Genomic DNA, 27,936 nt, shown 5'->3' with positions numbered 1-27,936 from the left:
ATGTAGAAGCCCACGAAAGCATCCGTGTTTCGCGGGAAAGTACATGCCCAAATAAGGAAGGCCCCGGGTCGGCTCGACCTGGGGAAGGTGAAGGGAGCAAGACGGTCAGCGGACAGGACAAAGGAGCCTCGTGGTCTGGCCATTTTGGGAGCCAGGCCACCATTTTGGGTTAAGCGTGAGAAGCGCGCTTAGAACGCCAAAAGGAGCTCAAAACACAAGAAACGATCGCTGCCACCATTCCCGTCCCTGAATCACTTGCACCGATCAGATACAATCCTTAACGAGTATCTAGGGCCTGTAGAAGGCTAGAGACCCAAGAGAGCTGTAACTTAGCTTACAGTGCCCTCTTGTGTCATGTTGCACGAAAGCCGCAACATGATAAAAGATACTATGGGAAACAGCGTTCCCCGGTACTGACTGTCTTAAGGGCATGTCAGTTTCCCCGTAAGAAAGGAGCGAAAGCCCAGAGGAGTGCGGCAGAAGGCTGCACTTCTCTGGCAAAGTCGAGAACAAGGTGAAAAACAACAGCAAAAAGTTTAGGGGTTGCCACATGGAAGGAAAATTACCTGCAATTACGAAATATTTCCTAACACTCGCCCCTCCCAGACTATGGACAGGGGGAACTAATCCACCCCTGGATGAGTCTCTTGTTCAGGTCGGTTAAACATTCTGGACAACCCATCAGCATTGCTATGTTGGACACCTGGCCTATGCTCAATAGTGAAGTCGAAGCCTTGTAGACTTATGGACCACCTAAGCAACTTTGGATTCTCCCCCTTCATGTTCATTAGCCACTGTAAGGGCTTATGGTCAGTTTGCACAGTGAAGTGGGTCCCATAGAGGTAGGGCCTCAGCTTCCTTAGGGCCCACACAACAGAGAAACATTCTTTCTCTACCGTGGACCATCTGAGCTCTCTGTCCTTAAGCTGGCGGCTAATAAAACCAATAGGGTGTTCCTTACCCTTCTCATCTACTTGTGAGAGTACAGCTCCTATCCCAGTGTCAGAGGCGTCGGTCTGCACGATAAAAGGTCTTTGATAATCAGGGGCCCTGAGGACAGGGGCCTGGCACAAGGAGTCTTTTAAGCCATTGAAGGCCTTCTCACACTCGTTGGTCCAAGTTACCTTCTTGGGTTTCTTCGGAGTTGTGAGGGCAGTCAGAGGGGCAGCTATGGTGCCATAGTCTGCCACAAAATTGCGGTAATACCCCGTGAGTCCTAAGAAGGCTCTCACTTGGGTTTGCGTAGTGGGGGTAGGCCAGTCTTGTACTGCTTGTACTTTACTGGGAAGAGGCTGTATCCTCCCTCCACCTACTTCATGTCCAAGGTAAACCACTGAGCCTTGTCCAATCTGGCATTTACTAGCCTTTATGGTCAGGTGTGCTTTCTGAAGAGCCTGGAGCACAATCCCGAGGTGTTTCACATGGTCTTCCCAGGTGGCACTGAAAACTGCTATATCGTCCAGATATGCAAGACAGAATTCGTCCAACCCATTCAACACATGATTCACAAGCCTCTGGAAAGTGGCAGGTGCATTCTTCAACCCGAACGGCATTACCCGGAATTGGTAAAGGCCGTCTGGAGTAGAAAATGCTGTCTTCTCCTTGGAATGTTCTGCTAAAGCTATTTGCCAATAGCCAGCAGTGAGGTCAAACGTGCTGAGGTACTTGGAGGCACCCAAAGTATCCACCAGCTCATCTGTTCGAGGCAAGGGGTGTGCATCTGTCTTGGTGACAGCATTCAGAGCCCTGTAATCCATGCAGAACCTCAATTCAGAAGTGCCTGCCTTTGGAACCAAAACCACAGGGCTGGACCAAGGACTACTACAGGGTTCAATCACCCCAAGGTCTAACATCTTGTTGACCTCGGTCTTAATATAAGACCGTACTTTGTCTAACATCCTGTATCCCCTACTTTTGGTAGGTACACTGTCTCCTGTGTCAATGTTATGTTTGCACTAAGGTGTCAAACCAGACGACTGTGAAAACAGGGGGGAAAACTGCCTAAGCAAACTTTTCACCTCAGCCTGCTGATCAGAAGTCAGGTGAGGGGCCACTCGGACACCCTCAAAGGAGCTATCTGAAGGACCGCTTTGGAACAGGTCGGGGAGAGGTTCAGACTCCTCTTCCTCAACATCTGAAGCCAGTAGCAGTGCTGCGATTTCGACTCTTGGGACGAAAGCCTTCAGCCTATTCACGTGAAACACTTTTGGAGCCTGTCCAGGCCTTCCAAGTTTCACTAAATAGTTAACCTCACCCAGGGGCTCCACCACTGTGTAAGGGCCTGACCATTTGTCCTGTAAAGCTCGAGGCCTTATGGGATTCATGATCAGGACTTGCTGACCAGGTGTAAAGTTGATGAGGGAAGCTTTCTGGTCGTACCAATGTTTCACCAGCGCTTGTCGTGCCTTCAATTTATCACTAGCCAAGCCCATCAGAAGTACCATCCGTTTTCTGAGCCCTAGCACATAATCAACTACGTTGGTAGTAACAGGGGTAGTGGGCATCTCCCATCCCTCTTTGACGATGGCTAAGGGTCCCCGTACGGGATGACCGAACAGAAGTTCGAAGGGGCTGAAGCCAACACCCTCCTGTGGTATCTCTCGGTAGGCAAACAGTAAGCATGGTAAAAGAAGATCCCATTTTATTCTCTGAGGTTCCTCCAGAGCCCCAATCATGCTCTTTAACGTTCTGTTGAAACGTTCCACCAGACCATTGGTCTGGGGGTGGTATGCAGAAGAGAACTTGTAGGTGACCCCACATTCTTTCCACATAGCCTGCATATACTTCGACATAAAGTTGCTGCCACGATCCGACACAACTTCTTTAGGGAAGCCAACCCTAGTAAATATGCCAAGTAAAGCTTTTGCAACTGACTTGGCAGTTACAGTTTTCAATGGGATGGCCTCAGGATATCTGGTTGCATGGTCGACCAGCACCAGGATAAACCTATTGCCCGAGGATGTTTGCGGGTCAAGGGGACCAACGATGTCGATCCCTACCCTTTCAAATGGTACCCCCACAACTGGGAGCGGTATCAACGGAGCTTGGATTGTCGCACCAACCTTACCAGACAACTGGCAGGAGGCACAACTCCTGCAGTGACTTTCTACTTGCACCCCCATCCTGGGCCAGTAGAAGTGCATGGATAACCTTTGCTTGGTCCTCTTCATACCAAGGTGACCAGCAAGGGGAACTTCATGCGCCAACTGCAGGAGGAAGGGCCTAACAGCAAGGGGAACCACCAACCTCCTATGGTCTCCTTCTGTAGACTCTGTGGGCTCACTATACAGGAGTCCACCTTCCCAATAAATCCTATGCGTCCCAGGAGGTTCACCCTCAAGCTGGGAGCAGGCCTGTCTCCTTAGGCCTTCCAGAGATGGGCACTCACGTTGGCCTTTACTGAATTTGTCCCTATCATGACCTCCTTCAACTAACAAGTCTTTTAGTTCAGGATGATCGTTGGGGTCAAATACGTCAGGCTTCACCACCTCCTCGTCAGGAGCGGGCGATTGACCAACTTCCTCCACCGCAGTGGTAGGCGAGCTCGGGGGAATATTCTCTTTCCCTCGTCTTGACTTGTCGACTCCTTTCGCCTTGGGTTTCCCCTTCGGCTGGGGCGGCGCATTGGTCTTGGCCAATGCTGCCTGTGCTTGAGACCGTGTGTAGGGTCTTTCGGCAGTGTCTCCTACGAGCCCTAGAGCTCTGGGATCATTACCTAACAAGACCTTTCCCGGGACGTTTCTCTGAATGCTCACTGGAATCCTGACTGCTGTACCATTTAAAGTAAGATTTACAGGTATTACTGGGAACATACGGAGTGGGCCGTCAGCCAATTTAGTGGGCATCAGAGTAGCTCTGGCAACTTCCTCTGAGTCTACCAAGGTAGAATCCACTACAGTGCGACTGCACCCACTATCCCTAAGAGCTGGAGTATCTATTCCATTGATCAGCACACTGTCTTTAAAGTAGTGCTTGGTATTATCCGGAATCCTAGCATAAGCCTCTGCGACTTTAGGCTCCCAGGAACCCAGGGAAACTAAAACTACCTCAGCCTCTATCCCGCTGGGAAATGAGTCTGAGGAGAGGCTCCTGTAATCTCTTCTTCCTCGTAGGAGGAGAAGGCCAGATTAGCGGAGTGGACCCCCAAAGGTCTAACCTTACACCGGGGAACCCCCTTCACGTGGTCAGTTGCTCCACAAGCAAAACAAGATCCATTGGGTCTGTTTACATAGGGAGGCTTATTGTAACCAGAGTTCTGTTTCGGAGGCTGACCTCCACTACCCTGTGAGTTCTCTTGTGTCTTACCCTTATTTTTCTTTTTGTGGCCCTTATGAGAAGAAGATTCATCAGATTCTCCACCCTCCTTATCTTTGGACTTTTTCCCTTCCTCCTGCTTACCAGGATGAGTTTTGTCCTTATGGGACACTCGATGTGACACCCATAAGTCGGCTGCAATGGCCAGCTTCTTACAATCTATCTCCTTCGAATCGGCCAAATGCTGCTTAAGCTCCGGGGAAGAAGATGCAAAAATGTGTTCCAGCATGACAAGATTTATCATGCCTTCGAAGGTAGAAACCTTTTAACCTTCGACCCAGCCAGTTAAGTTTTTCAAGGACTCAGTGACATAAGATACCCAAGTACCACCTTCCTTTTTCTTATACTCTCTGAAACGTTTCAAATATTGGGCCGGAGTCTTCCCAAACTTTAAAATGAGAGTTTGCTTTAACATTGCAAAATCAGCTCGCTCAGCCTTCGACATTTCCATAATGGCACTACAGCCAGAATGGGGCAGTCTGCTGAGTAACCAGGCAATCTTATCAGCATTGTCAACTTGTTGAACTTCGCATGCATACTCAAACGCATTCAGCCAGTCCATAATGTCATTCCTTTCCTCACACACACTGAGCAGATCTTTCGGAAACCGTGGATGAGAGGAGGCCCCAGACCCATGTCCAGCACCCTTGGACCCATTTGCAACCTGAAGCTTGGCCAGTTCCAACTGGTGATCCCTGTCTTTTTGTTTTTCTGCCTGTTCGATTTTTAGTTTGGCTATGCTGAATTCAAGCTCCTGCTGCCTAAACCGCAGCTCTTGCTTCTTGAATTCAAGCATAGCCTCCCCATCAGCACTGGCAGAGGAAACATTAGACATCTCGTCCTCCCTGTCCTCGTGGTCGCGATGGATCAGTGCAGCGGCAGAACTGTCGGTTCTACCAGTGAGAGCAGCCCCACCTCCTTCCGCACTGTCCTCAGAAGTTATAGCGTCAAGCTGCGCTTCTTGCCACGCCACGATTCTTTGGATCATTTCCAATTTCGTGCCTTGAGAGGAAACACCTCTCTCCGCACACATTTTTTTCAATGTTTCTGATTTGGAAGCATTTAAAGTTAACAAGGTATTTGTTTCCATACTGTTAGATAGGACTAAAACTTTAAAGTTATACTACAACAATTCACTACGTGTCCTGGTTGGAATAACCTGAAATTCCTTAGTTTGTGCGCAACACTGGATAACTTCAGTCGTATCCCACCGCTGTACACCAATTTGTTAAGTCGGATTTCTGAACTCTGTCCTGGTGGCGCAGAAGTTCAGAAGGCCAACCTAATTACTTGGAAACAGGGTAACCTCTGGACGAGCCAGACCAATCAAGGTAGCGATCGCGGCGGTCAAGACTGGGTCTCAAGAGGGGTGAGGGTGACTGAAAGCCCGCAATGAGCACACAAAGCAAGAACACTTACAAACTACTCCAAACACTTGTTATATTAAAAATATATACACATTTATTTCAAGGCCTTTAAAACAATGACTGTAGCGAGAAAATCACAATATAACGATAGTAAACCAACACATACCATATCAACACAATATATATACCAATACAACAAGTCTCAAGCGTTATATGTACGAAATGTGTAGTCCACCTAAAAGGGAGGGAAAACAGGCAGTGCGCAATAATGCTTAGACCCAGTTCGCCTTCAGCGGCACCTAACTAGATGGAAGTCCGAGCCCTGCGAAGAGTGGAGCCTTGTGCTCAAAAGTACCTGCACGCGCTGGTGCCAACAGGCAAAAGGAGAAGCTCTTCGAGGGAAATCAGGCAGTTCAGTTTAGTGCACAAAAGAAGAAGAACAAGTTCCGCGACTCAAGCGCAGCCTCCACAGTGGGCAGAAGCAGAGCGCGAGTATGGAAAAGGGTGCTGTTTGACACAGCGGGGAAAAGCAATGGGCTCCTGCAGGAGGGCGACCAGATCCTAGCTATGCTACTCACCGGTCCCCGATGCAAGCAGACCCAGGCTTCTCCGCGTCAGTTTCAGCAGCTGGCAGGTTCAGAAGAGCAGGGAACGTCTTGTCGTGTTGAGTAAAAAGACGTCCCAATCGAAGAAACCCGCACAGTTTGTTACCACAGCAGGGCAACGGAGCGGCCGTGTGTATCTGAGCCAAATGTACACTACCCACTTCAGACCTGGGAACACCAAGTGTACGAAGCGTGTGAGAGTGACAAGGACTCGAAATACTACACAACCTGGCGGCGGTTACAGAGCAAGACTCCCGTGTAAGCTGGTCAGTCAGCTGGATGGCCCAGAGACGCTTCCGAAGGCTTACTGGCAGGAGATGGTGAAGATGCCGAGAATAGCTGTTCCCGCTATTCCAAGGGTCGAAGTACCAGTACAGGCCTTCTGGTTCGATCAAAGGTGAAAAGGGTTTCACAAGGCGACAGCAGTGCAGAGGAGAAGTCCTTCAGCGGGTCACCAGCGATTCCTCGGTCCAGCCTCTTGGTTGCAGGATACCTGGCTCCTGTATTCCTTTGTTCGTGAGAACTCAGGAGATCGACATGGTAGTGGTGTTTCCAGCCCCCTCTTATCCACGGTTCCCTTCGCGCCAAAACGGAGGGGACCCAATGGGAGATCCGCTCATCAACACTCACACCATTCGTGGACCAATCACGGACCACGGTGGTCCCAGGCATTCACACCACCCTAGACTCTCTGGCACCCAGGATGTGTATTGGGACCAGACATCCAAGCCACATCCTGGAGGCACACACAAGACATGTAGAAGCCCGCGAAAGCATCCGTGTTTCGCGGGAAAGTACATGCCCAAATAAGGAAGGCCCCGGGTCGGCTCGACCTGGGGAAGGTGAAGGGAGCAAGACGGTCAGCGGACAGGACAAAGGAGCCTCGTGGTCTGGCCATTTTGGGAGCCAGGCCACCATTTTGGGTTAAGCGCGAGAAACGTGCTTAGAACGCCAAAAGGAGCTCAAAACACAAGAAACGATCGCTGCCACCATTCCCGTCCCTGAATCACTTGCACCGATCAGATACAATCCTTAACGAGTATCTAGGGCCTGTAGAAGGCTAGAGACCTAAGAGAGCTGTAACTTAGCTTACAGTGCCCTCTTGTGTCATGTTGCACGAAAGCCGCAACATGATAAAAGAAACTACGGGAAACAGCGTTCCCCGGTACTGACTGTCTTAAGGGCATGTCAGTTTCCCTGTAAGAAAGGAGCGAAAGCCCAGAGGAGTGCGGCAGAAGGCTGCACTTCTCTGGCAAAGTCGAGAACAAGGTGAAAAACAACAGCAAAAAGTTTAGGGGTTGCCACATGGAAGGAAAATTACCTGCAATTACGAAATCTTTCCTAACAACTGCTTGTTGGCCTGTTGCCACGGTTGCACCTCCTGCTCATAGAGCTGCACTCCTGCATGCAGCACCTCCATGTCCATGACTGTGACTATGAGTAGCAGCAAGATTGTGTTAGAAGGTGTCTGTTGTGTGGGGGTGCTCCTTTTCAGCAGTCCCTCTGCTCATTGTGTGCTGCTGGGTCAATTGGGTGTACCTGTGGCCTGTTCCTCTACACCTGGGCCTGGTTACCACCTGCTCCGTGGTACCAGTGTTTCCGGCAGGGTTTTCCCTGTGGCACCAGAATTTTTGTGCCAGTGTTTTCATGAAATCCGCTGTTGTAATACCGCCTTCTTTCCATGGTGCCGGAGTTTCGGGCACTAATTCACAAGGGTCCCGCAGTTTCAGTTACCTGTTCTACCGGCAACGGTAGCGCAGTGTATGCTGTTACTGGCACTGTTGTTACTGACATTCCCTCTCTTAGTGCTGCGGTCCGGAATGAGTGGCGGTAATCGGAATTACCGGCATGTTGGTTCCGGCCCGCCACACTTGTAATGAGGGCCAAGGTCTCAGAAGGTTTTTCTACTTGTAGAAGAAATGTATGGTCTTTGACTTGCCTATCCATGGACTTCTAAATTATTCTGCCATGTGCTAATCTCGTTGGCCTTTAGACTACACTGAAGGTCTATGGGTGTGTGATAAAGTATCACAAAATTGTTAGCTTAGGCTAAACAAGAACTCTTGTTTGAACCCAACTTGGATGGGAAGTTCTGTAGGCAAACTAATGTAGATGGCAAGTCAGCCACATACAGTTAAAAGCAATGGTACCGGCCCAGCTCACAGCAGTTGTTTGCCACATTTTCTGCATGGCTGTTTCATGGGGAGGCAGGGTGCGGGTATCTATTTTTTGTAGTGTTAGAATGCAGCTAGCCATCAGGAAAATTCGGCCTTAGCTGCATACATACAGAGTGCATATACGCACTCCTTACTACCCTACTTTCTCCACTGGCCTAGACTACGGTCCCCAAGGGCATTCAACCCACAGCACGTTGAGATCATACCAGTGGTGAAAAGCACTATACAAATGCACTATAACATAACATATTGCAGGGTGGCTGGGGATGGTGTGAAGACACGTAGAGAAGGGTGTGGTGGGGCTTGTCCCTATAGAAATGCCACAAAGAAAATGGGGAGGAAAAGGCAGTGGTGAGTGGGTCTACCATGAGATTTACCACATCCATAGCAGCAGGGGGCCAGCACGTGTCCTTGCTGCACACGCCTATGCATGCCTTAAGAGGAAAGAACTCCAGTGAATGGAGACTGTAGCAAGAGTAGGCAACACAATTATTCATTTTAGTAGACCCTTGTCCAAACCCAAGAGTTTTTATTTGTGCCAGAGAAGTTCCCTACACATCATACCAAACGCTGCAGAGGGATCCATATAAGCTGCATATAAAGGGAATTTTCTGGTTTTAGAGCCTGCTGCTTCAATATATCTACCAGAAAACCATTGCACACAGTACTATGGAAGCCAGTTTGCAGGGGTGATCAAATTCTCTTTTTGGACACTAAGTTCGTCAACTTGTGTAACACCATGGTAGCCAAGATTTTACTGCTTACGTCAAGAAGAGCAATAGGTTTGCAGTTGGTCACAAATTGTTCTTGCTCTATTCATGAAGATCCGAAACAATGTGAGTTTTAACCCACGTTGGGGGAATAGTAGAAGACTAAGATGCTCCCACAAATGTCAGAACAATTATGTCGAGAGCGTTTAATGACCACTTTACCAAGGCCTTGGACCTGGGCGTGTTAGGGTTAATTTAGGAACCCAAACTGACACATCGAATGTTGAGGTTATGTTTTGGGTCACAGCCATAGGAAAAGAAGGGATGTGATGGCTGGAAGGTTTCTAATTAATCTTAACCGCTGGCACTGCTGTGGGCAACGCCACGGACTATTGCGCTTCAGCCTGCCAAGCCACTACGGAAGGGAGGGCAAAGATCATATGCAGATCAGGCTTGGCCCCACCCCAAAAGGAGCAGTTCTGCCTGACTACAAGCAACCACAGACATGTTTCTGGTACATTGATTGTGTTGCTCCCGTAGCATCCCTTTAACCAAGGTTTTTCCACTGAATATACTATATTGCGGCGCTTGCCGCCCTATAAGGTGAAACCATTGTACATAGACTTTTCACAAAATTCTATTTTTAATAACTTACCTTGCTGGAGGAATTTGGATAAAAAAATTCAAAACAAAAAGCTTGTCACCCCAAACAGGAAATGTGGGTAAAAGTGTGTTAAAAAAATGTGAACGTTATTGAGAAAACTAAAATCGCTGTTTTGAACCTACTCCCATTCTTTTTGCCATAGGAAAAATATGCAATTTGTGGCAAGCCGTGGTGGATTTGGACCCAATAAACAACTTGGGCACAACACGCTGACTTAATTTCCTTCACAGGTTTCGGGTAAATCCAACCAGTACCGTTAAACATATTCCACAGAGAATGAGGTGCCCCTGCTCCCAAAAAAGTGCATCTGTCTCCTATGGTGATTTGCAGAAGCTGAGGCATTTCAGAAATGAAAAAACATCATCTTGTTTTTCCAGCGATGCAAGCAATTTTCTGCTGTAAGTTTGCAGTATTTTCGCAGCAATTTTACTCGCAAACAAATAGCTTTCGACACGCTGGCTGGATTTGGATGACATTTTCCAAAATAAAATTTTGCTCGGGCACCCTAAAATCATGGACGTCATTTGGAGGTCGCCAGGGGTCACAACTGCGACCCCTGAGGTCTCCCTTGCTACCCCTAAAAAAAAATATTGTACATTTTGTTTATCTTTTTTTTTTTTTTTTTTTACATTGAAGCTCCTGGACTGTGGCCAGTGCCATGTGGCTCTTTGTTTCTGTGTGTTCCACTCAAGTGTAAGACTTTGAGCAGTGACCCTAAATAAGAAAGAATAGGAATAACAAATGACTTGTCTTTCTGGAATTCTATACAATGCTGGACTCATTAAAGGGGTGAGAGGTTGTGTTCTATCGGTTCCCATGATGCCACTTTGGGGTGGGGGTCGAATGACATCACTTCCTGTGATGTCATCAAAGGTCAAGTGTCATTCAATGTCACTTCCGCTACCCCAGGTATTTTGGTGAAATGACGTCCCTGCACAAAACTGGAAATGTTGGGAGAAGTTTGTCAAAACATCAAAATGTTATTAAGAAAAGAAAAATGCAATTTTTCGGCCTAGTCCCATTCATTTTCCCATAGAGAAAAGGTGCATCGATTGAACAACCGTAGCACAAAATCAGCTTGACAGATTTATACCAAATAAGATACAAAGCGGGCACAAAGCCCCAAGAAGTGGGTGCCCCATGCTCCCCAAAAGGTTTTATATATATCCTATCGTACTTTGCAGCAGAGAGATTTTTTAGAAATGAAAAGTTGCTATTTTAATTTGCTTGATGAAAGAGATTTCCATGGGGATATATCAAGGGAAGCCAAAGGCCACAGCTAGTGGGCCGTGAATAAACTATAGTGTAACAAAACCATTGACATTCAGTTAAAAAACGTTAGTTAAGAGTTAAGGTGATCAGATTTACCACAACAAAACGCTTGCAATACCATCTTAACTCCCTATCTGCGCCGTAATTTCCCCAGAAATCATTTCTGAGCCCCACCGTAACGCAGGGTTTTGACGATTCCATGATAATGCAAAAAAGTAAAGAAATGGCTGCAGTAATCCCACAAGATTTCCCCATTATCCCCCTATTAAGAAGAAAAACTAAAATGTTTTCCACATCCTCACAGGTACTTAACCATGTGGCCCATCCTCTTTTGTTAGCCCTCCACTCACCTCAATTGCTTTTTCCCTCCCTAGCCCCTCCCATTACTGCCTATTAATCTTTGGTTTGTGTGACAAATTTCCTTTTCCAGGCGCGTCTTGTGGCGTTGCAGCAGTAATCTCGTGAGATTCCCCTGGTACTCCCCTGATAAGCAGAAAAGGTTTTACCTATAACTGGCTACCCAGACCACGCCCCAACTCCCCTAATTCACATGGTGTCCTCTTAGCCCCCTCTCCACCTCAGCCTGATGCAATTGCATCCTTTTTCCTCCTCGTAATAGCTTTTTGAGCCCTTATGTTTTTGGCTGCCCACTAGCATTGAGTAACAAAAAACAAATGGCGATGTTTTTCATTTCTGAAAAGCCTCTCTGCTGCAAAGCACCATGGGAGATATCTAAATGTTTTGGTGACCAGTGGGTCCCCTTTCTCCATTAAATATTTGTAAAATTACGGGACGGATTTACCCCATACCAGTTAAGGAAATTAAGTCAACGCTCTGTGCCAAAGTTGTTTTTTATATGGTTCAAATCTGTCCAGCAGATTTTCTGATACTGCTGTTCACAAAATGCACTTTTTCTCCATTGGAAAATGAATGGTAGTAGACAGAAAAAAATGTTTTGTTTTCTTAATAACTTTTTGATTTTATTTTAACAAATCTTTCCCAAAATGTCCAGTTTGGGGCTGGGGACTGTGACAAATCTTCTCTTTGGAAAATGTCAAAAATTCACCTTAACTATAGGGTGGCGACATATGTATGTTAGTATATATAGAGAGCAAAAGAGAGAGATATTAGAAAGGTGGTGACAGTGCCTCAGGATTTAAGGTGAAGTTGAATTTCCTGTTAAAAAGTCGATTTTGGGAGTCTTAGAACTTTAGTGTGCTTGGAGGAAATTGCACTAAACATTACAAAACAATATTCAGCCTACTCTTAGGTGTGAGGCCCAAATATACCCAAACACATTCAAACTCCCACAGGGAATGGCTGCTCTTGTGCGGAGTAACAAAGCACTCAATGATTTACACCAAACTTGGCCAAGAAGTTGGCACCTTGACCAATTGGACAACTTCACCTGATGTGATGCAAATCCATCAAGCACTAAAAATCCCTGCAACAAATAGAGGCATGTCATTTCAGCTGGGTTCGTGAATGGCTGCACATTCCACTTCACATCAGGATCTGGGGCTGTGTGCAGGCAACGGAAGGCTGAACATGAAGTCTGCAGCACTTCTGTTTGTGAACTCTAAATCGAGTTTGCATACTTCAGTTGCAAACACCATGTTAACGCGAAGCTTAGGAATGTCCTGGGCTAGAATATGCCTCAGAGGGTTGAAATTAGCCCTTTCGAGAAAAAAAGGTTAAAATGTGGGCACTGAATAGACAAACTAGTGGAGATATGTAATTTGTTCGGTATACACGCATTTCGTCGAATGATTTTACATCGTGGGACTTTTCATCGCCAACCCTTTCTTCGGCAAAAAAAATAATTTGTTTTACTTTTTTATGGGTTTTTTTTTGATGCGGTTTGGGGTATGATTATTTAAGTAAAAAATAATTTAAATTAAAAAAAAAAGGAGTTTTTGGCGAAAGGGTGGCGATGAAAAGTCCCACGGTGTAAAATCATTCGGCGAAATAACGTAGAACCATTTGTTCATCTCCTATTAAACTTAGAATGACTGTTTGGTTTGTCACATTTGAGTACTTGTCAATGGGGTGCTGTTGAATGGCATCCAGTCATTTTATGGTAAACATTACAGAGTGGCACATAACAGAGCGGACAATAACACTGAAAAGCACAGAAAAGATTAAATAAATATATAAAGGGTAGTGGTGTAAGGGGTTAAAATGGGACTGGATGGCATTAGGGTGGCGTTATAAAGGTGGAAAATATGGAGGTTCGGGAGGGGTGGACCCCCCAAATAAAAAAGCAGTGTTTGTCTGTGTTTTGGTGTTGTAAGGGTGGAAACTAGGGGGGCTGAACCCCAAATATTTTTTTTTTAAAAATCAGTGTTTTGACAGCAATTAAATGTACCACTCTAATTGTGGTCGGTAAAATCACATATAACCTTGTTGAATGTGGCGTGGCACGGGACATGGCTGTAACAGGTAGAAATTACTTTCTAGAGTTATCTTGCTGCTTATAAATCCGTATCTGTATCTAAATTCTAGATTGGACTTTGGAGCAATTTATGGCTTGATTTAAGATGCTACAAGTCTCATATTGCAGCATTGGATTCTTTCAGGATGCCATTTTGCTTCTTGCACAGTGCATGTAGTTTTTAACATTATATATGTACTCGAGCAGGTACCAACATGGGCTCTAAAGTGAACTTAGAAGCTAGGGCAGGCTGATTATATGTCACCTGATTTGGTGCAATTTGAGATTGCTTTAAACTGCCTGACACGTTATTCTACTTTTAAGTTAGGAAGGCACAGCGCAGAAGAGCCAGTGTGACTGTCCCCTGATTCCCTCATCGCATTGTTTGACAGCTTGTTGAGATGCACGATGAGAAAGAAACATACAGTGCCACAAAACATGTCTACACCAGTGGCCGAAGTGTACGAAAAGAAGTAGTGGAAATATGTCCCTACTGGCCTGCCCCCACTCCCTACACCCCATCGCCAAACCCCCAAACACATGCGCCTGCTGTTTAAGGGAACGTTCAGAGCAGTGCACTAAAAGTGCATGTTTCAACTGCTTCATACGCGGTTATTTTAAAACGAAACTATTCCGGAATGGTTTTTTTTTAGAGAAAAAGTATAGGAACAGTAAAACTTAATTTTAAAAAAAGTAGAGGAGCACCTCTCCCGCCCACTTCGACCACTGGTGAACACTTCTTTTGCATCTAACAAGCAAATAGCAACTTCTTGTCAGCATTCCAACGTTTACAAAGGAGCTTTACTTTGTGAATGACTTTACCTTGAGGGATGAAGATTAAAAGTGCGACACGAGGCAATGAAATGCATGTTAGTCTCAATTAGAGGGCCAATAACAAAACATTAACACTTAATAGAAGGTGCAAATACTTTCATAGCATAGTCTCTACCTCACTTTAGCACCGACGGGGTTGCCTGATGTAGCCCTGCCTTGCGGAAACATGCCTTGAGATAAAGTGTGTGAAAATCACAGTAATTGTGCCCGGCATGAGAGATAATGCTGCAGCCAGTGCGGCCATTTTATGATTGCTCTGCCTACAGCCAGTTTACCATGCTTCCCTCAAGATGTTAAGCCTGTGGCTAGTGCCTCCCCGCGCCCCCCATTCAGACACTTTCACCCTATAATTTGCAGAGAGCCACAATCTGAACTGTAGTAGGACACACTCTTGTATTAGTGGTGTTATGGAATGATGATTTATGAGCTGTATGAATGCGAGTTGTAGATGTGGATATGAACGTTGGGATGAGGGCAGACTGTTTAGCTGCTGTGAAAGTGATCTGTGCCTTTTTCATTATATATATATATATATATATATATATATGTTGTTTGACCTGCATTGAATGTTTGTCCTTGATGATTTACTCATGATTTAGCACATTTTGTATCAATTTAAATAAATATTTTTGATGCTGGTTCATAAATTAGGTCCTCTGGATCCTCTTTCTGATAGACCACAATGGGAAGTTGGCCATGGCCACGCGCTAGGTCCAGCGGGCACTGCACTAAGCCATGCGGATGGGTATTGTGTTGCAGGGTCTATAAAGCCAGGCCATGTCCCACAACTGGTTCCTGCCATGGAAAATCTGTGAATATGAACACTGTCCGAGGCATGGCCGCGGGACACGTCTCATGCGCAATAACCAAACCTCTGTGTACTACGGCGATGGGTATTACATCTCCGCCATGGAAAGTGGATCCACGGCCTGGAAGTGCAGATTTACAAAGGTTGGTGGGTAGTTAACAGGGCTCAAGTCGAGGGTACACGTGGGTGGACGGGGTCCTCCACTTTTTTCAGGAGTCCAACCGCTTTTTTCAGAAGGCACCATGATATGCTAATTTCTGGTGACACCGCATTCAATTGTTATGTTAATGAGCAGCTCCAATTTTAGGAATTGACCCCTGTGATTTAAAGCCACACTGACCAACACTTGAGAACTGCAAGAAGGGAAATGTGGGGGAACCCATAGAGAGGCGTGTGCGAGCATTAGGCAGAAGTTCTAGTGGCAGCCCGAAAGCAGAGACCCCCATGCAGTGTGTAGCAATTGTTAGGAGACTTGCTAAGGATGTCTAAACAAGGCGTGAAAGCTCTCACCTGCGTTAAGTGGAGTGTGACCCAAACACACAACCAGGAAAAGAAGTCAATCAGACATGAAATAGCGATATAGACTCTCTCTTTAATACAACTTTACACTTTTGTACCCAAAATATGTATATATTAACAATATATGTTGTCATCTTGTTATAAATTAAACCCCCAATCCCACTGCAAAACCCATGAATGATATTAAAAAGCACGACTAGTCCAAAACAGAGCAATACATATTAAAATATCTTCATGAAAATGCCAACTGTGTTTACTTTTTTAATCCTGCCGTTTTTGCTCTTCTAATTTACCATTTCTTAAGGCCGCCAGCTTGAGGGCTACCGGAGGAACGAGAGCCATATGAGGCCGCCATATTAGCAAAGCCCCAGCACCACTTGACACCTCCTCTCTAGGAGGAGGGATTTTCAATACATGTCCCTGCGCCAGGTTGGCCAGGCCTAGTCAGTCTGCCTCTTCCAGTGGCTAGTGGACTAGGCTGCTCCTACCGATGGACCTGACCCTTGAACCCGGGTCAATCATCTACATCCGCACGCCAACTTTTTTCATGAGCTAGACACCCTGTGACTGGTCCGTGAGTATGACCGCTGCTCTTGTTTCCTTCCTCCAGGATCTCAGACAGAGCCATACACTCTGGGTGCTATGTTATAGTAATAGGCTTTTGTATGGCGCCAGCCAACACCAGGCTTGGACTGGCCTATAGGGAAATGGGGCAATACCAAAACCAAAAACGCAAAATGCTCTGTTTTTTTTGGTCACAATGGACAATTTATTGGCCAATGTGGGCCGGTTTGATAAGTTACTTGGCCCTGCGGCTAATATTTTTGACCTTTGCTAATGGATAAATATTCTTAAAATGCCAACTTTCATCACATATTATCAAAAATCTCCCCCTTGGGTGCTCCTCAAACGGTCTGTTACAAAAAGAATGAATTGCCATTTGCAACTGTGGGCCACTTTTTGATTGGTACCTGAGACAATTGTATTTCACACTCTTGTCTTTTCCCACCAGGACTCCAGGCAGTAACTTACTGTGACAGTTATGCTCCCTCCAGGAGCACAGCCAATGCCGTACATTTGCCAGTAGATGTCGCTGTGCTCCTCTAGTGTACATTTGGTCATGGACCTCAGCCAGTGCCATGCTCGGTCTGGTCAATGGGTGTCCTTGCTGCACAGCGTTTGCTCCCTACAGAATTGCAGCTCATGTCATACTGTGAATGGCCACTAGATGTCACTGTTCCTTCAGTGAATGTTGTTTTTGTTTAAAAAAAAAAGCAAAAACCAATAAAGGAGCTTGAAGCAATGATACCCATATTTCTGTCTGCAACCGCTCCTACACGCTCTCTTACCCAGGCAGTAATGAAGAGACCCATGCAGTCTTGAAGGATAGCAGATAAAAACATGGAGTTACCCTAGCGAAGTTATCATTGCTGCAACCGTCTGGTGGACAAACGATATTCCTACCTCTCTCTGCTGCACCACAGTGTCATTGGGTGTTGCTGCTGCACGTGTGCACGCTTTCACTGGGATTGCAGTTAATGCCATACTGCGACTGAGCGCTGGTCTCTTGTTTTGTCCATAACCCCACCAAAACCTACTGCGACTGGTCGACCGTCTCAGGACTCCAATCAATGCCAGGCTCTGCTGGGCACCGGGTGTCACTGCCTCATTGGTGGATAATACTGTGGTATTGCTGTTTGGCGGTGCCCCCCCTTCTGCTTTGATGGCTGCCAGAGTAGGCTGACCAGACATCCCAGTTTTGCCGGACTGTCCAGGTATTTTCACCTCTGTCCCGGGTCCCGAGACTTTTTTAAGTTTAAAAAACCCATCCCAGGATCGGGTGGATATCATGATATTTGCCAAAAACCGAGATGGTATCCACCCGATCCCCAAATCCCGGACAGGTTTTTTAAACTTAAAATAGCCTCGGGACCCCTGCCGCTGAAACATGCCAGGGGACAGGCCACTCACATAGAAGTAGGACTACCGTTTCACTGCTGAAGCTGTAGTCCTACTTCTATGTCCGTGGCTTGTCCCGGTTTTTTATTTTCGAAACCTGGTCATCCTATGCCAGAGGCGGAGCCAGCCTCAACATTTTGGGGTGGCTGGATGACAGTTCTGAAAGCTGGTCGTGACAGAGGCCCATTAAACAAATGTGCTGTTGATGCCACCTCCCTTTCCCTGAGCCCAGGGGGCTGCATAGATATTACCCCATCCTTTGGCCCATTAGACATCTTTCACCCCATATCAGAGGCTATTTAGTGTCACAAAACCATCTAAAAGCTGGGCCCAGCCGTTTGCTTCATCATAGGGGGGACATTGATATCGCCTGGGCGGGCTGTTGTCCTTTGTCTCTGAATATTTGCTGCTGCTGGCACGTTAATGATTATTTCAATTCAAATACTGGTCACTCGCTGGTGAGAAATTTGACAAGCTCTTGCGGTAGCACCCCTTTCCCTTGAGTTCCCCGGGCTGAGCATCAGCCTGCAGCCTCCTCAAAGTGGGAGGGCTTAAGCCACCTTAAGCCAGAGACCGGTACCGCCCCCTGGTGGCTACTGTATGAAGCATCCACATCCATAACAGCTAAAGGAACTGAACAGCTGTGCCATGACCACCATAGATGGGCTCCAAGAATACAAATTAAAACTAATGAAAGCCAGCTGTTGACGGACTCTAGATATACCCCTTCTGAACTAATGTGATCTGCTCACAACTGTCTTCCCCCATGCTGCCAATTGCCCGCCCTCCGCTGTAAGCCCCCACACCTTTTCCCTCTATGATTGTAAAGCGCTCCATTGCTTCCCGAAGCTAGGTCCGCGCTCAATAAATACCCTACTAATAATAATAATAAAAATAATGAGAAATAATGGCTGAGGCTTTCGCTGCTATCAAAGCAGGAAAGGGGTCAACCAGCCCAACCCCAACAATCTTCTCCAGAGATGTGCGGTGGTAGTTCAACAAGGCCAGAACAAACGCTGCTATTCCAAACTCCACACAGCGTAGCATAAGGCATACCTTCCAAGAACTGTTCCTGGAGGGCCAAGTCAAAGCGGCCATTTTGAATTGCAATGTTTGCTCCAACCTTTGGACTAGATGTTCCCACCACTGGCTGAGACTCTGTCACTGCAGCCTTAGATGCTTCCAGTGTTGACTGAGGTGGCGTTTCATTTGGGCGAGACGCTATCTCTGTTAGTTTAGTGAACTGTCCATTAGAAGGGATGCTTCCAGCATTGCACAGAGGCTTAAATGCCTCTAACAATGCCTGTGAAGTAGGCAGAATGTTTGCACCAGATGCTGTCTCCACTGACTGAGATTCGTCTCCCACTGGCTGAGGCACTTATAATCAGCTAAGGCACTCCCTGCGCTGGCACAGCCCTTCCTTCTCTTGCCTGAGATATTCCAGCACTTGGCCAAGTCATTCGGTATGCTGGGTGAGAGGCGCGCGCCGTCGGCGGAGCGGCCGGCTTCATTGGCTGAGATGCTTCTTTGGTGACTGAGTGACTATTTCAGAGGGCAAGATGCTCTCAGCATTGGTTGCAAAACTTGGTTGGTTTCCTAAAACGCCCCCTCGATTGGTTGACATGTTCCCTTCATTGGCCGCAATGCTCTCCCCCTTAACTAGCACAAGAGTGATAAATAATCCCTTGATTTTGCATAGGCTTTGCGGTCACAGGTTTTTGCTGTTTCATAGCGCCTCAAATGAGAGGTGCTACACAATTTAATGGTACTCATTTTATCAGCCTTGGAAGGATTATGGGTTGAATCAGTACTGCCAATGTGTAAACCTGTGACTTCCCATTGGCTGAGATGCTCCCTTGTTGAGTAAAGTACTGCTTCCCTGGGCAGAGTCTCTCCAGAAGCCCCCCCCCTGTTGGCCACAATGCTTCCCGAGTTGGCTGGGATATGCCTCAAAGGCCAGAGACAAGCATCCAAATGGCATTCTTTGCTGTAGTGTGATGTCCAAGGAGCTTGAGCAGCCAACTTCCAGGAGTGGCCTCGGTTGGCGCGCAAGGGGTCTTCCCATCCAGTTAGTGGTGGGACCCTCACCAGTGGACGCTCATCTCACCTCCTATGGTTCGCTCACCATCGCTGGTGTGGAAAGTCAATGGCAGCACACAACGGAGTCCGGACTAGTCAGAGGAGAGCTTGAGTGAAGTTTGATGGGAGACCCAGACTCAGTAAAAGAGGGCAGTGCGCGAGAAGGGAATGCGGAGGGCCCTAGAGTCAGGAATGAGGAGCGTTCTGGAGTCAGGAACGGGGAAGCTGTGCAGTTAAGAATAAAGGGAGTGCTAGAGTCAGCACTGAAGGGAACATTATAGCCAGGCAAGGAGTGGTTTACAGCCAAGAATGAGGGGAGTGCTAGAGCGAGAGGTGAGCGTGTTGCCCCTTGAGTCTGTTTGATCATTGGTGGATCCGTAGAGGAAGACCCAGGCATATTCTCTTAGGGTGGGTTCACCCGGGTCTGCCTTCTGCCATGGTCCCCACATGCCTCATTGGCCCCGCAGGCCCTCCAAATATCCTTGCCCCTCAGGCTCCTGGTGTCTCTGATGCCCCACAGGGCCCTTGGATGCTTTCTTGACAGGCCACCAGACTCAGTTCTTCTTTAAGAAGGAGAAGAAGCCGCTGCCATCACCGGTGCCCTCTGGCGCCCCCTTCCTGCGGAAAGAGAAGCTGCGGCTAGCAGTTCGCTTTAGCCCCTCCCCCTTGGCGGATTCCTTGAGCTGAGCTTTCTCCTTCTGCCGTTGGCTCCGAAGCTGTTGGTCAATCACAACCTGCATGTCGTCCTGTCCAGGAAAGAAAAAAAAGAGTGCGTCAGAGGAGTGAATACAGAGCACATCCAAATAGAGAATCAGACACCGGGAGAAGTACCATACAACCCCAGTCATTCAACGATTGCCATCCCGCCGTACCCACTCAGACAAACGCTACAAAATAACCTGGGGGCACCATCACAGTCATAATTGCAGCTGTGGTTCCACAAGAGCCATTATGTTGGTGGGATGTATACCGCGCACCCCTGCCATTTGTATGGTCTCCAGGCACCCAGGCGGATCCAAAAATAAGGGAGGGGTTGGTTTGGTAGTGAGAGGAGAGTCCACACATGCTTTTTCTATGGTGGTGGTAGTAGTTTCTGCTCTTGTGGGTTGATGGGCATGCAAGGGGTTTGCGTTCACGGTGGAACGCTTGCGGGAAAGGGTGCATTGGCTGCGTTGACTCTGTGCGAGTCATTGAAGGAGGTGTGGAATGCTGCTGTTTGGTGCCAGTGCAGGGGATGTTAAAGGTGATTTGTGTGCAAGGCATAGTTGGTTTGCATGTGGTATGTTTACAGGAGTTTGGAGAGTCTTAGTATGCGTTAGTGGGGAAAGAGTGAAATCCCCATGGCAACGGGTTAAGTCACAGTCACGAAGGTAGCTTGTTGGGTAACTGAACCCCTCTGTGCACAGTGGTCAGCTATGCTTTGCCTCTCTTTGCCAATGGCCTATGGCCGGCGAGTTAGCTTGGCATATTAAACAGCCATGTTTGTTCTGCACCTGTTGCTGGGAGAGCCTCCCTAAATCCTGCAACCAACCCTGGGATTGCCTATGATATTTGTGTCCTCTCTCACTTTCTCCAATTCTCTCCCATTCTCAGTCTCTCTCTCTCTTTCTATGTCCCGGACCACCTCACAGCCACTCACAACACCTTGTAAGACTCCTCTATCATACCAGGGCATACTGCTGGCACATCCTGTTCACTTCTAAAAAACCTATCACATCCCCGGCGTAGGAGTGGCTAGGGTTTAGCGGAAATGGGGGATGAGGGATAATTGAACTGGGCGGGTCAACCAAAAAGGGGACAATAAGAAAAACAGCATCCTTATTGGTAGCTCCATTCCCCGCCAGAGGGCAGTCTATCCCAGCAGTGACAACAGCAGGCACTGCTCAGAAGTGAGTACATAACAATGGATTTACAGAGTCAATGCACCTGTGGACTTCAACTTCACAGAAGAGTGATTAATGCCCAGAGTGCATACTGGTAATGTTTATTACTCCCGCTCTTCCCAGGCCATGTGACCGGGGAGTAGCGATACAGAACTCCGGGAAGCCCGCTATTCAAAAATGGCACTGGCACAGTTACCTTGGCCACCCCCGAAGATGCTAAGCTTCTTTCACGATGGATTTTTATTGTATTGTATTTATATTTGTAACGCGCCGAAAGCCCGCAGGCATCAGGGGGCACATAGACACACAGGACGACAGAAAAGACGGGACAATGCAAATAAGGCCTGATCACTTTAATCTTAGGCTTTAAGATTTAAAGTGGGTCTGGCCATTGGTACCCCTAGAATCCCCGCCAGCTGCAATCAGGGCTTTGCGAGGGTAGGGCAATCAAAATAGAAACCCTCACTTCCTATCTGGGACCTGCCCCGGGCACTGAGGGTTCTGTGTGGCCGACCCATTTAACCATTAAAGCAAGCATTATTGCAAGAGCCTGCCTGCAAGACCCTGGGCATCATTTCAAGTTTGGCTGTGCGGTAAAAAAAGTGGTGGCAATTCCGTTACTGCCACTTTATTAGCAGTGATGGAATTACTATTGTTTTTCCCACACCGCCTATTATAATTTCGGTGTATTTGCCATCGGCAAATGACTGCATGGTAAATCTACTGATTTCTGGAGGTAAAGTGGAGGATTCAAATCTTTTACAGCAAGGTAATTCTGCCAGCAGCAACTCTGCTGAAAATCCCCATGGATTTCTATGGATTCCAAAAATGGCGAATTACCTCCCCCTACCACCGCTTGCAATCCTGTGGTAAAGCCATGGCAGGGTGGTAATTTGGTGGATTTATCATCAAATGACCACCAAACTCGGAATGAGGCCTTCTGATTCCTAGGCCTTGCACTGGCCAGGACACTGGCTGAGCTAGAAGCCCTGCTATGCTCCCCCTTTATCCAATTCCTATCAGAGGGCTTGCTGTGGAGGCCTTCCCCCCAACGTTAGGTACCAGATCATGTCTTCTTTCCACTTACACTAAGTCACCATTCCTCCTACCTTACTGAGCGTCACTGTGGCCATCCTCCACCCTGAAGCCCACCCTCTGGATGTGGGGAGGGTGGTGCAGATTTCTCTTTTTTTATTGAGAACATTTGCAAGCCAGACCATTTCTTTCTCTCCTTTGGGATGGTCCACTTGGGGGGAGAAGCCCTTCACTTTTATCCTGCGTAGGTGGTCAGAGCCGCCATGGCTTACTACATGGTTTCTCCTTCACCCAAGTGGCATTCTGGGAAGGTCACATGGGGTGGGGTTATCATTTTCATGGGCAGGCTTCAATGGTGCCACAATGATGAAAATGTGCTGGGGCTGCCACATGAGCTGCACAGGGCACCCTTATCTCACATTACGAACCTGGGGTGCCTTATTCATCATCTGTGTGTCATATATCAGTCCAGTCTTGTGTGGACACATAACACCTGTTGACTTGGACTGAACTCACACAGTGGACTGCTTTGTACATCCTCATGCATTTGGACTAGGATGAGAAAAAGGGGGAGAGGTAATGCCCAGGTTACTTACCAGTAATCCTCATTATTCCAATTCCTACCATTCCTCGTCCCAGTTCTACTTCCCATCCACCCACCCTGGGGGATGTTGGCAGAATTGCACTATTGATATTAACTTTACAGGAATGTCTATGGGCATTAGGCCTATTCCATCTCCTTCATAAAGGGATGGACGAGGAAGAGACATAGAAGCAGACCAAACAAGAAGACTTACACGAGCCGAATTCAGGAAACAACAGACGGTGGGGGGGGGGGCCACGGGCAGAGGGGGGGTGGGTGGGGTGTTAAAGAACAAACCTAGTTGTAAATGTTTCCAATAAAGTGTTGAGTTCATGTGAAATCGCAGTTTTAACTAAGGGTCTCTCATTTGCACCATCAAAGAAAAGTGATGTAATAGAATTTAAAATGTATTTAAGTTTATTAGAAAACGGAAACTTAAGAAATTCTTCTTGAACAAAACGGACAGAAGGGTAACATTGGATGACCTAGGTTGCATTATTACTGATCTAACAAGGACAGATATAAAGATCACCCGAGTACTCCTCTCATTGGAGGAAGAGACAGAGGAAGACTATGGCCCTCATTACCAGACTGCCGGTAACCCGCCTGTGGTACCGGCGGGGGGTTAGCAGCAGTCTCGCCTTACCATTACCAGCGCCCGATATCCCAGCGTTACCGGGATATTACGGGCGCTGGCAACTGCAGTAAGTTCCCATTCCATGGAGTCCAATTGGACTCCGTGGAATGGTATCCACTGAAGCACCGGCACCATTGTTAACGGTGCCGGTGCTTCAGTAATTTTCTGGCCGGTAGGGGCCTGAACTATTGGCAGGTCAGGCCTGCACTGCCCCTACCGGCCGACCCCGAGTTACCCGGTCTGGAATAAATGCCAGAGCTGGTAGTACCAGCCATTTTACTGCCATTTTTTCCAGACCGGTTACTCGTAATGAGGCCCTATGTATCAACACTTCAAGACCTTGATGTCTCCTCTAGAAATTTAGACATTGAAGAATTTGGACCGCGTTCTGAATTTATACCAAGGTCTCCAAACAACAGCATAATTGATACATTTCACAAAGCGGTTATACTTGATGTTCACAGATTTATAGATAAGCCAGATAGGAGGCGTATTCCCAATAACATGGCACAAGCAGACCACCTAGCTCTAGAGAGATTCTCAGACTATCATTAAGGAGGCAGACAAGGGGGGGGGATATTGTTCTTCTTAATAAACATAACTACATGGAGATGGGAATGATGCATGTAAACACCCCAGGTTGCTATGGGAAACTACGTTCTAATCCCAGTGGCGATATTAAAGTGTGTTTGCTGGAACTGATCACCAAGTGGTACAGACAAGAGCGTTTAACTGACCATGAAAGGGATTGATTGATTGTGGCAGAACCCATCATGCCAATTATATAATTTCTACCAAAAATACACAAGCCCTATGGCAACTTGCCTGAGGTCCGGCCAATCATGAGGGGCATAGGATGGCGGACAGAAAAGACGTTGTTATATATTGATACAGCGATCAGACCCAAGTTTGTGTGGCTAACAACATATTTACGCAACTCTTCACAAGTACCATCAACCTTGAAGAATATAAGATGGGAATTAGGGCTTCTTAGGGTAACCTTAGATGTTAAGGTGATATGCACTTCAATCAGACAAAAGCTGGCCATATTGACTATTGATCACACTTTTAATGAGTCTGCCTCTTACCGAATTCATATCGAAATGATTAAAGAAAGGTTATGGTTTACACCGGATAATAATATCTTTTTGTTCAATGGTGAGTTTTGTCGCCAAATAAAGGGTGTAGCGATGGGAGCTCAATACGCACTATCACTAGCTAATTTGTTCATGGCCTATTTTGAAGACTCTTATGTGTACAATGACCATGCTTATCATGACAGCATTGTTTTATGGAAACAATAAATAGGCGATGTGCTGATGACATGGAGAGGTAATGAAATACAACTAAAGTGTTATGTTGAATATTTAAACAGGAATGATTTTGACATGTTTTAGAGTTGGTCTTTTTAGATCTGCATATATATGTAGCTAATGGGAAACTTGAGACAAGACTTTACAGAAAACCTACTGAGGTTAATTCCACTTTGCATGCTTCGAGCTGCCATCAACAAAGTGTTATAAAGAATATCCGATAGGAGACTGTGATGCTTGAAATGCATTGGAGGGGCAGGGCCTCCATATCCTTGTCCTTTATGCCTTTATCATGTATGTTCGGTCTTGTTTTCCACACAGGAGTTCATGTGGGACTCTTCCTCTTTTTGTTCGTGGTGGACAGATCCTGGGGATACCCTTATGGGCCCCTGGGTGGGGGTTGTTTGCCCTGGATAAACTGACTTCCTTCCGGTTGTTTGTTCCAGATAAACTGACTTCCTTCGGGTTGGTTGCCCCGGATAAACCGACTTCCTTCAGGTTGTTTGCCCTGGATAAACTGACTTCCTTCCGGTTGTTTGCTCCAGATAAACTGACTTCCTTCGGGTTGGTTGCCCCGGATAAACCGACTTCCTTCAGGTTGTTTGCCCTGGATAAACTGACTTCCTTCTGGTTGTTTGCTCCAGATAAACTGACTTCCTTCGGGTTGGTTGTCCCGGATAAACCGACTTCCTTCAGGTTGTTTGCCCTGGATAAACTGACTTCTTTCGGGTTGTTTGCCCCAGATAAACTGGCTTCCTTCAGTCTGTTTTCCCCAGATAAACTAGCTTCCTTTGAGTCGGAAATCTGTACTGATGGTAAAAAGGCAGAATGTTGGATACCCCGGTTGGTGACACATCCGGTTAGGTCTTTTTCCAGTTGTCATCCATTGGTCTTTGGGGGAGATACAGGATTAAAACTTGTTTCGGTCACTTTAGAAGGTCTCCTCTCACCCTCAGTGGAAATACTATTGTTAAGTCTGACTCCAGGCAGTGACGCTCCGACTTCCACCAGCTTATAGGGTACCATTTTCTTCTCCTCTTGGCTGTACGTTAGCTCCCCCTTACTCAACCTTTTCAAACAAGGACAAAATCCGTTTTTTATTTCCAGCAGTTCAGCTAACATTGCTTTACATTGGCATCCTTTCAGCTTTCAGCCGCCCTCATTGGGCTGTGTTTAGGCCCGCTTTAGGTACTCCCCTATCCAGCAGAGCTCTGCCAACTGGCCACTCAACCACCGTTCCCTGGAAGCCCATAGGGCAAGGGGTTGCCAGTATAGACGAAGGGGGCACATCTGGACTGTCCATCGGATGTGGCGCTGACCCTCCTTCCCTGCTTGGTACAGTAGTCCAGTAATAGCCGTGAGACAGTGAAGGGTAAGACTGGGAAAGGGGGACTGCAACAGGGGGTGCAGAAATCTCCATTGTGACAGTAGGAGTGGGGGGAGCCGAAAACATGACCTGATACACCCCTTGGGGCCCTGTGCAATTGGACCCCATTGGTAATTTGGGTTGAAGCATTATGGGGTCTGTGAATGTTCAAAGCAAGTCTTGGGGCCCTTGTCGTGCACCAGATGGCACACAGAATCAGCACCACTTATTTCCGGTTGGTGTACAGTTTTTTTCTGAGTTATTTGAGTTGGCGAAGGCCTCATTGTTGGGTGCAATTTTTTATTTTACTTTATTTTGTATAGCGGAGTCTAAGCGCAGATCTGGGATTCGAACATCTGTTGCTCTGCCAGCGCCTTGCCCCTGTGCTATCCTTCGTTCACAATGTGGGCATTAGCAGGGGCCTTGGTATCATTACATATGGTGCTTTTGCCCCTCCCCCCCCAATCCAAACTAATTGAGGCATTAAATGCACATAGAAACGGATGAATTTCACTAATAAGCGAATGAACTTCTCCCGGGGCCTTCCAGGCTGCGTTGTGCTAGTCTCTCCATCATGCTGTGGGGGGAGAGGGGGGCGGTGGCGCTATGGGTTGGATTTTCCCTTTCACAATCACCTTTTTCCGTGCAAACAATGGCACAGAAGTCATCACCAGCGCCGGGTAACAGTAAATGATCCCAAAAGTAAATCCACTTTGAAGAAATTAAAATTAAAATCCCTATGTTACCCGCCCGCACTTGGAACCATAGATGTGTCAGTGATTTGGACCGTATTACATACTTGCCAACCCTACCGATTTAGGCGGTAGAATACTGCTTTTTAAGCAGTCCTACCACCTACCGATTTAGTGGCAACAAATGCTGATTTTTTTCAATATTTTTGAAACTTTAAGATCCCTACAGATTTTTGGTAACAGAATGTTGGCATGTATGGTATTACTCAAGTAGGATAACTAGTTAAGAACGCACCCAAGCCACAGATTATTTTTAATTTAGCTGCCTAGTGTAGCACAACTGCCCCCCCAGCAGCCCTCCCGAAGTCCCCCCCCCCCCCCGCAAGCCTTTGCTTCCAGTGTAGTGGGGCATCTTAATGAGCTGTTTCCGGCGTCAACAAATGGCGCAGTTTGGGCGGTCTGCGACGTCTGCCTTCTGCACAGGGGTGTTGCAAGGTCTGGAAAAGACCCGGGGCTACGTTAATGTCGGAACTGTTGGGACTGGGGGCTAGCTAGCCTTTTGGTTGTAGCTCCTGAGATTCTATCCGGGGCTACAACCAAAAGACCTGGGGCTATAGCCCCCTTAGCCCCCCCCCCCCCCAGCAACGCCTCTGCTTCTGCAGCCTGGATAGAGTTCAGATAATCG

The 27,936-nt window shown here is 47.1% G+C and overlaps 1 protein-coding gene across 3 annotated transcripts in view; it reads right to left on the bottom strand.

Annotated features, from left to right (window-relative positions):
- Positions 1–15,757: 15,757 nt before the first annotated feature.
- BICDL2 (BICD family like cargo adaptor 2) overlaps positions 15,758–27,936 on the bottom strand; it is a 268,403-nt gene continuing 256,224 nt past the window's right edge. For all 3 annotated transcript variants that reach the window (XM_069651703.1, XM_069651704.1, XM_069651705.1), the window contains one exon: positions 15,758–20,488. In XM_069651703.1, coding sequence (XP_069507804.1) covers positions 20,297–20,488 — 192 coding nt within the window. In that variant the 3' untranslated portion in view covers positions 15,758–20,296. The remainder of the gene's footprint in view (positions 20,489–27,936) is intronic.

This window comes from Ambystoma mexicanum, chromosome 3p, assembly GCF_040938575.1.
Source record: "Ambystoma mexicanum isolate Mex_15411 chromosome 3p, UKY_AmexF1_1, whole genome shotgun sequence".
NCBI classification, from domain to species: domain Eukaryota; kingdom Metazoa; phylum Chordata; class Amphibia; order Caudata; family Ambystomatidae; genus Ambystoma; species Ambystoma mexicanum.
This window is presented reverse-complemented; position numbering and strand designations above follow the sequence as displayed.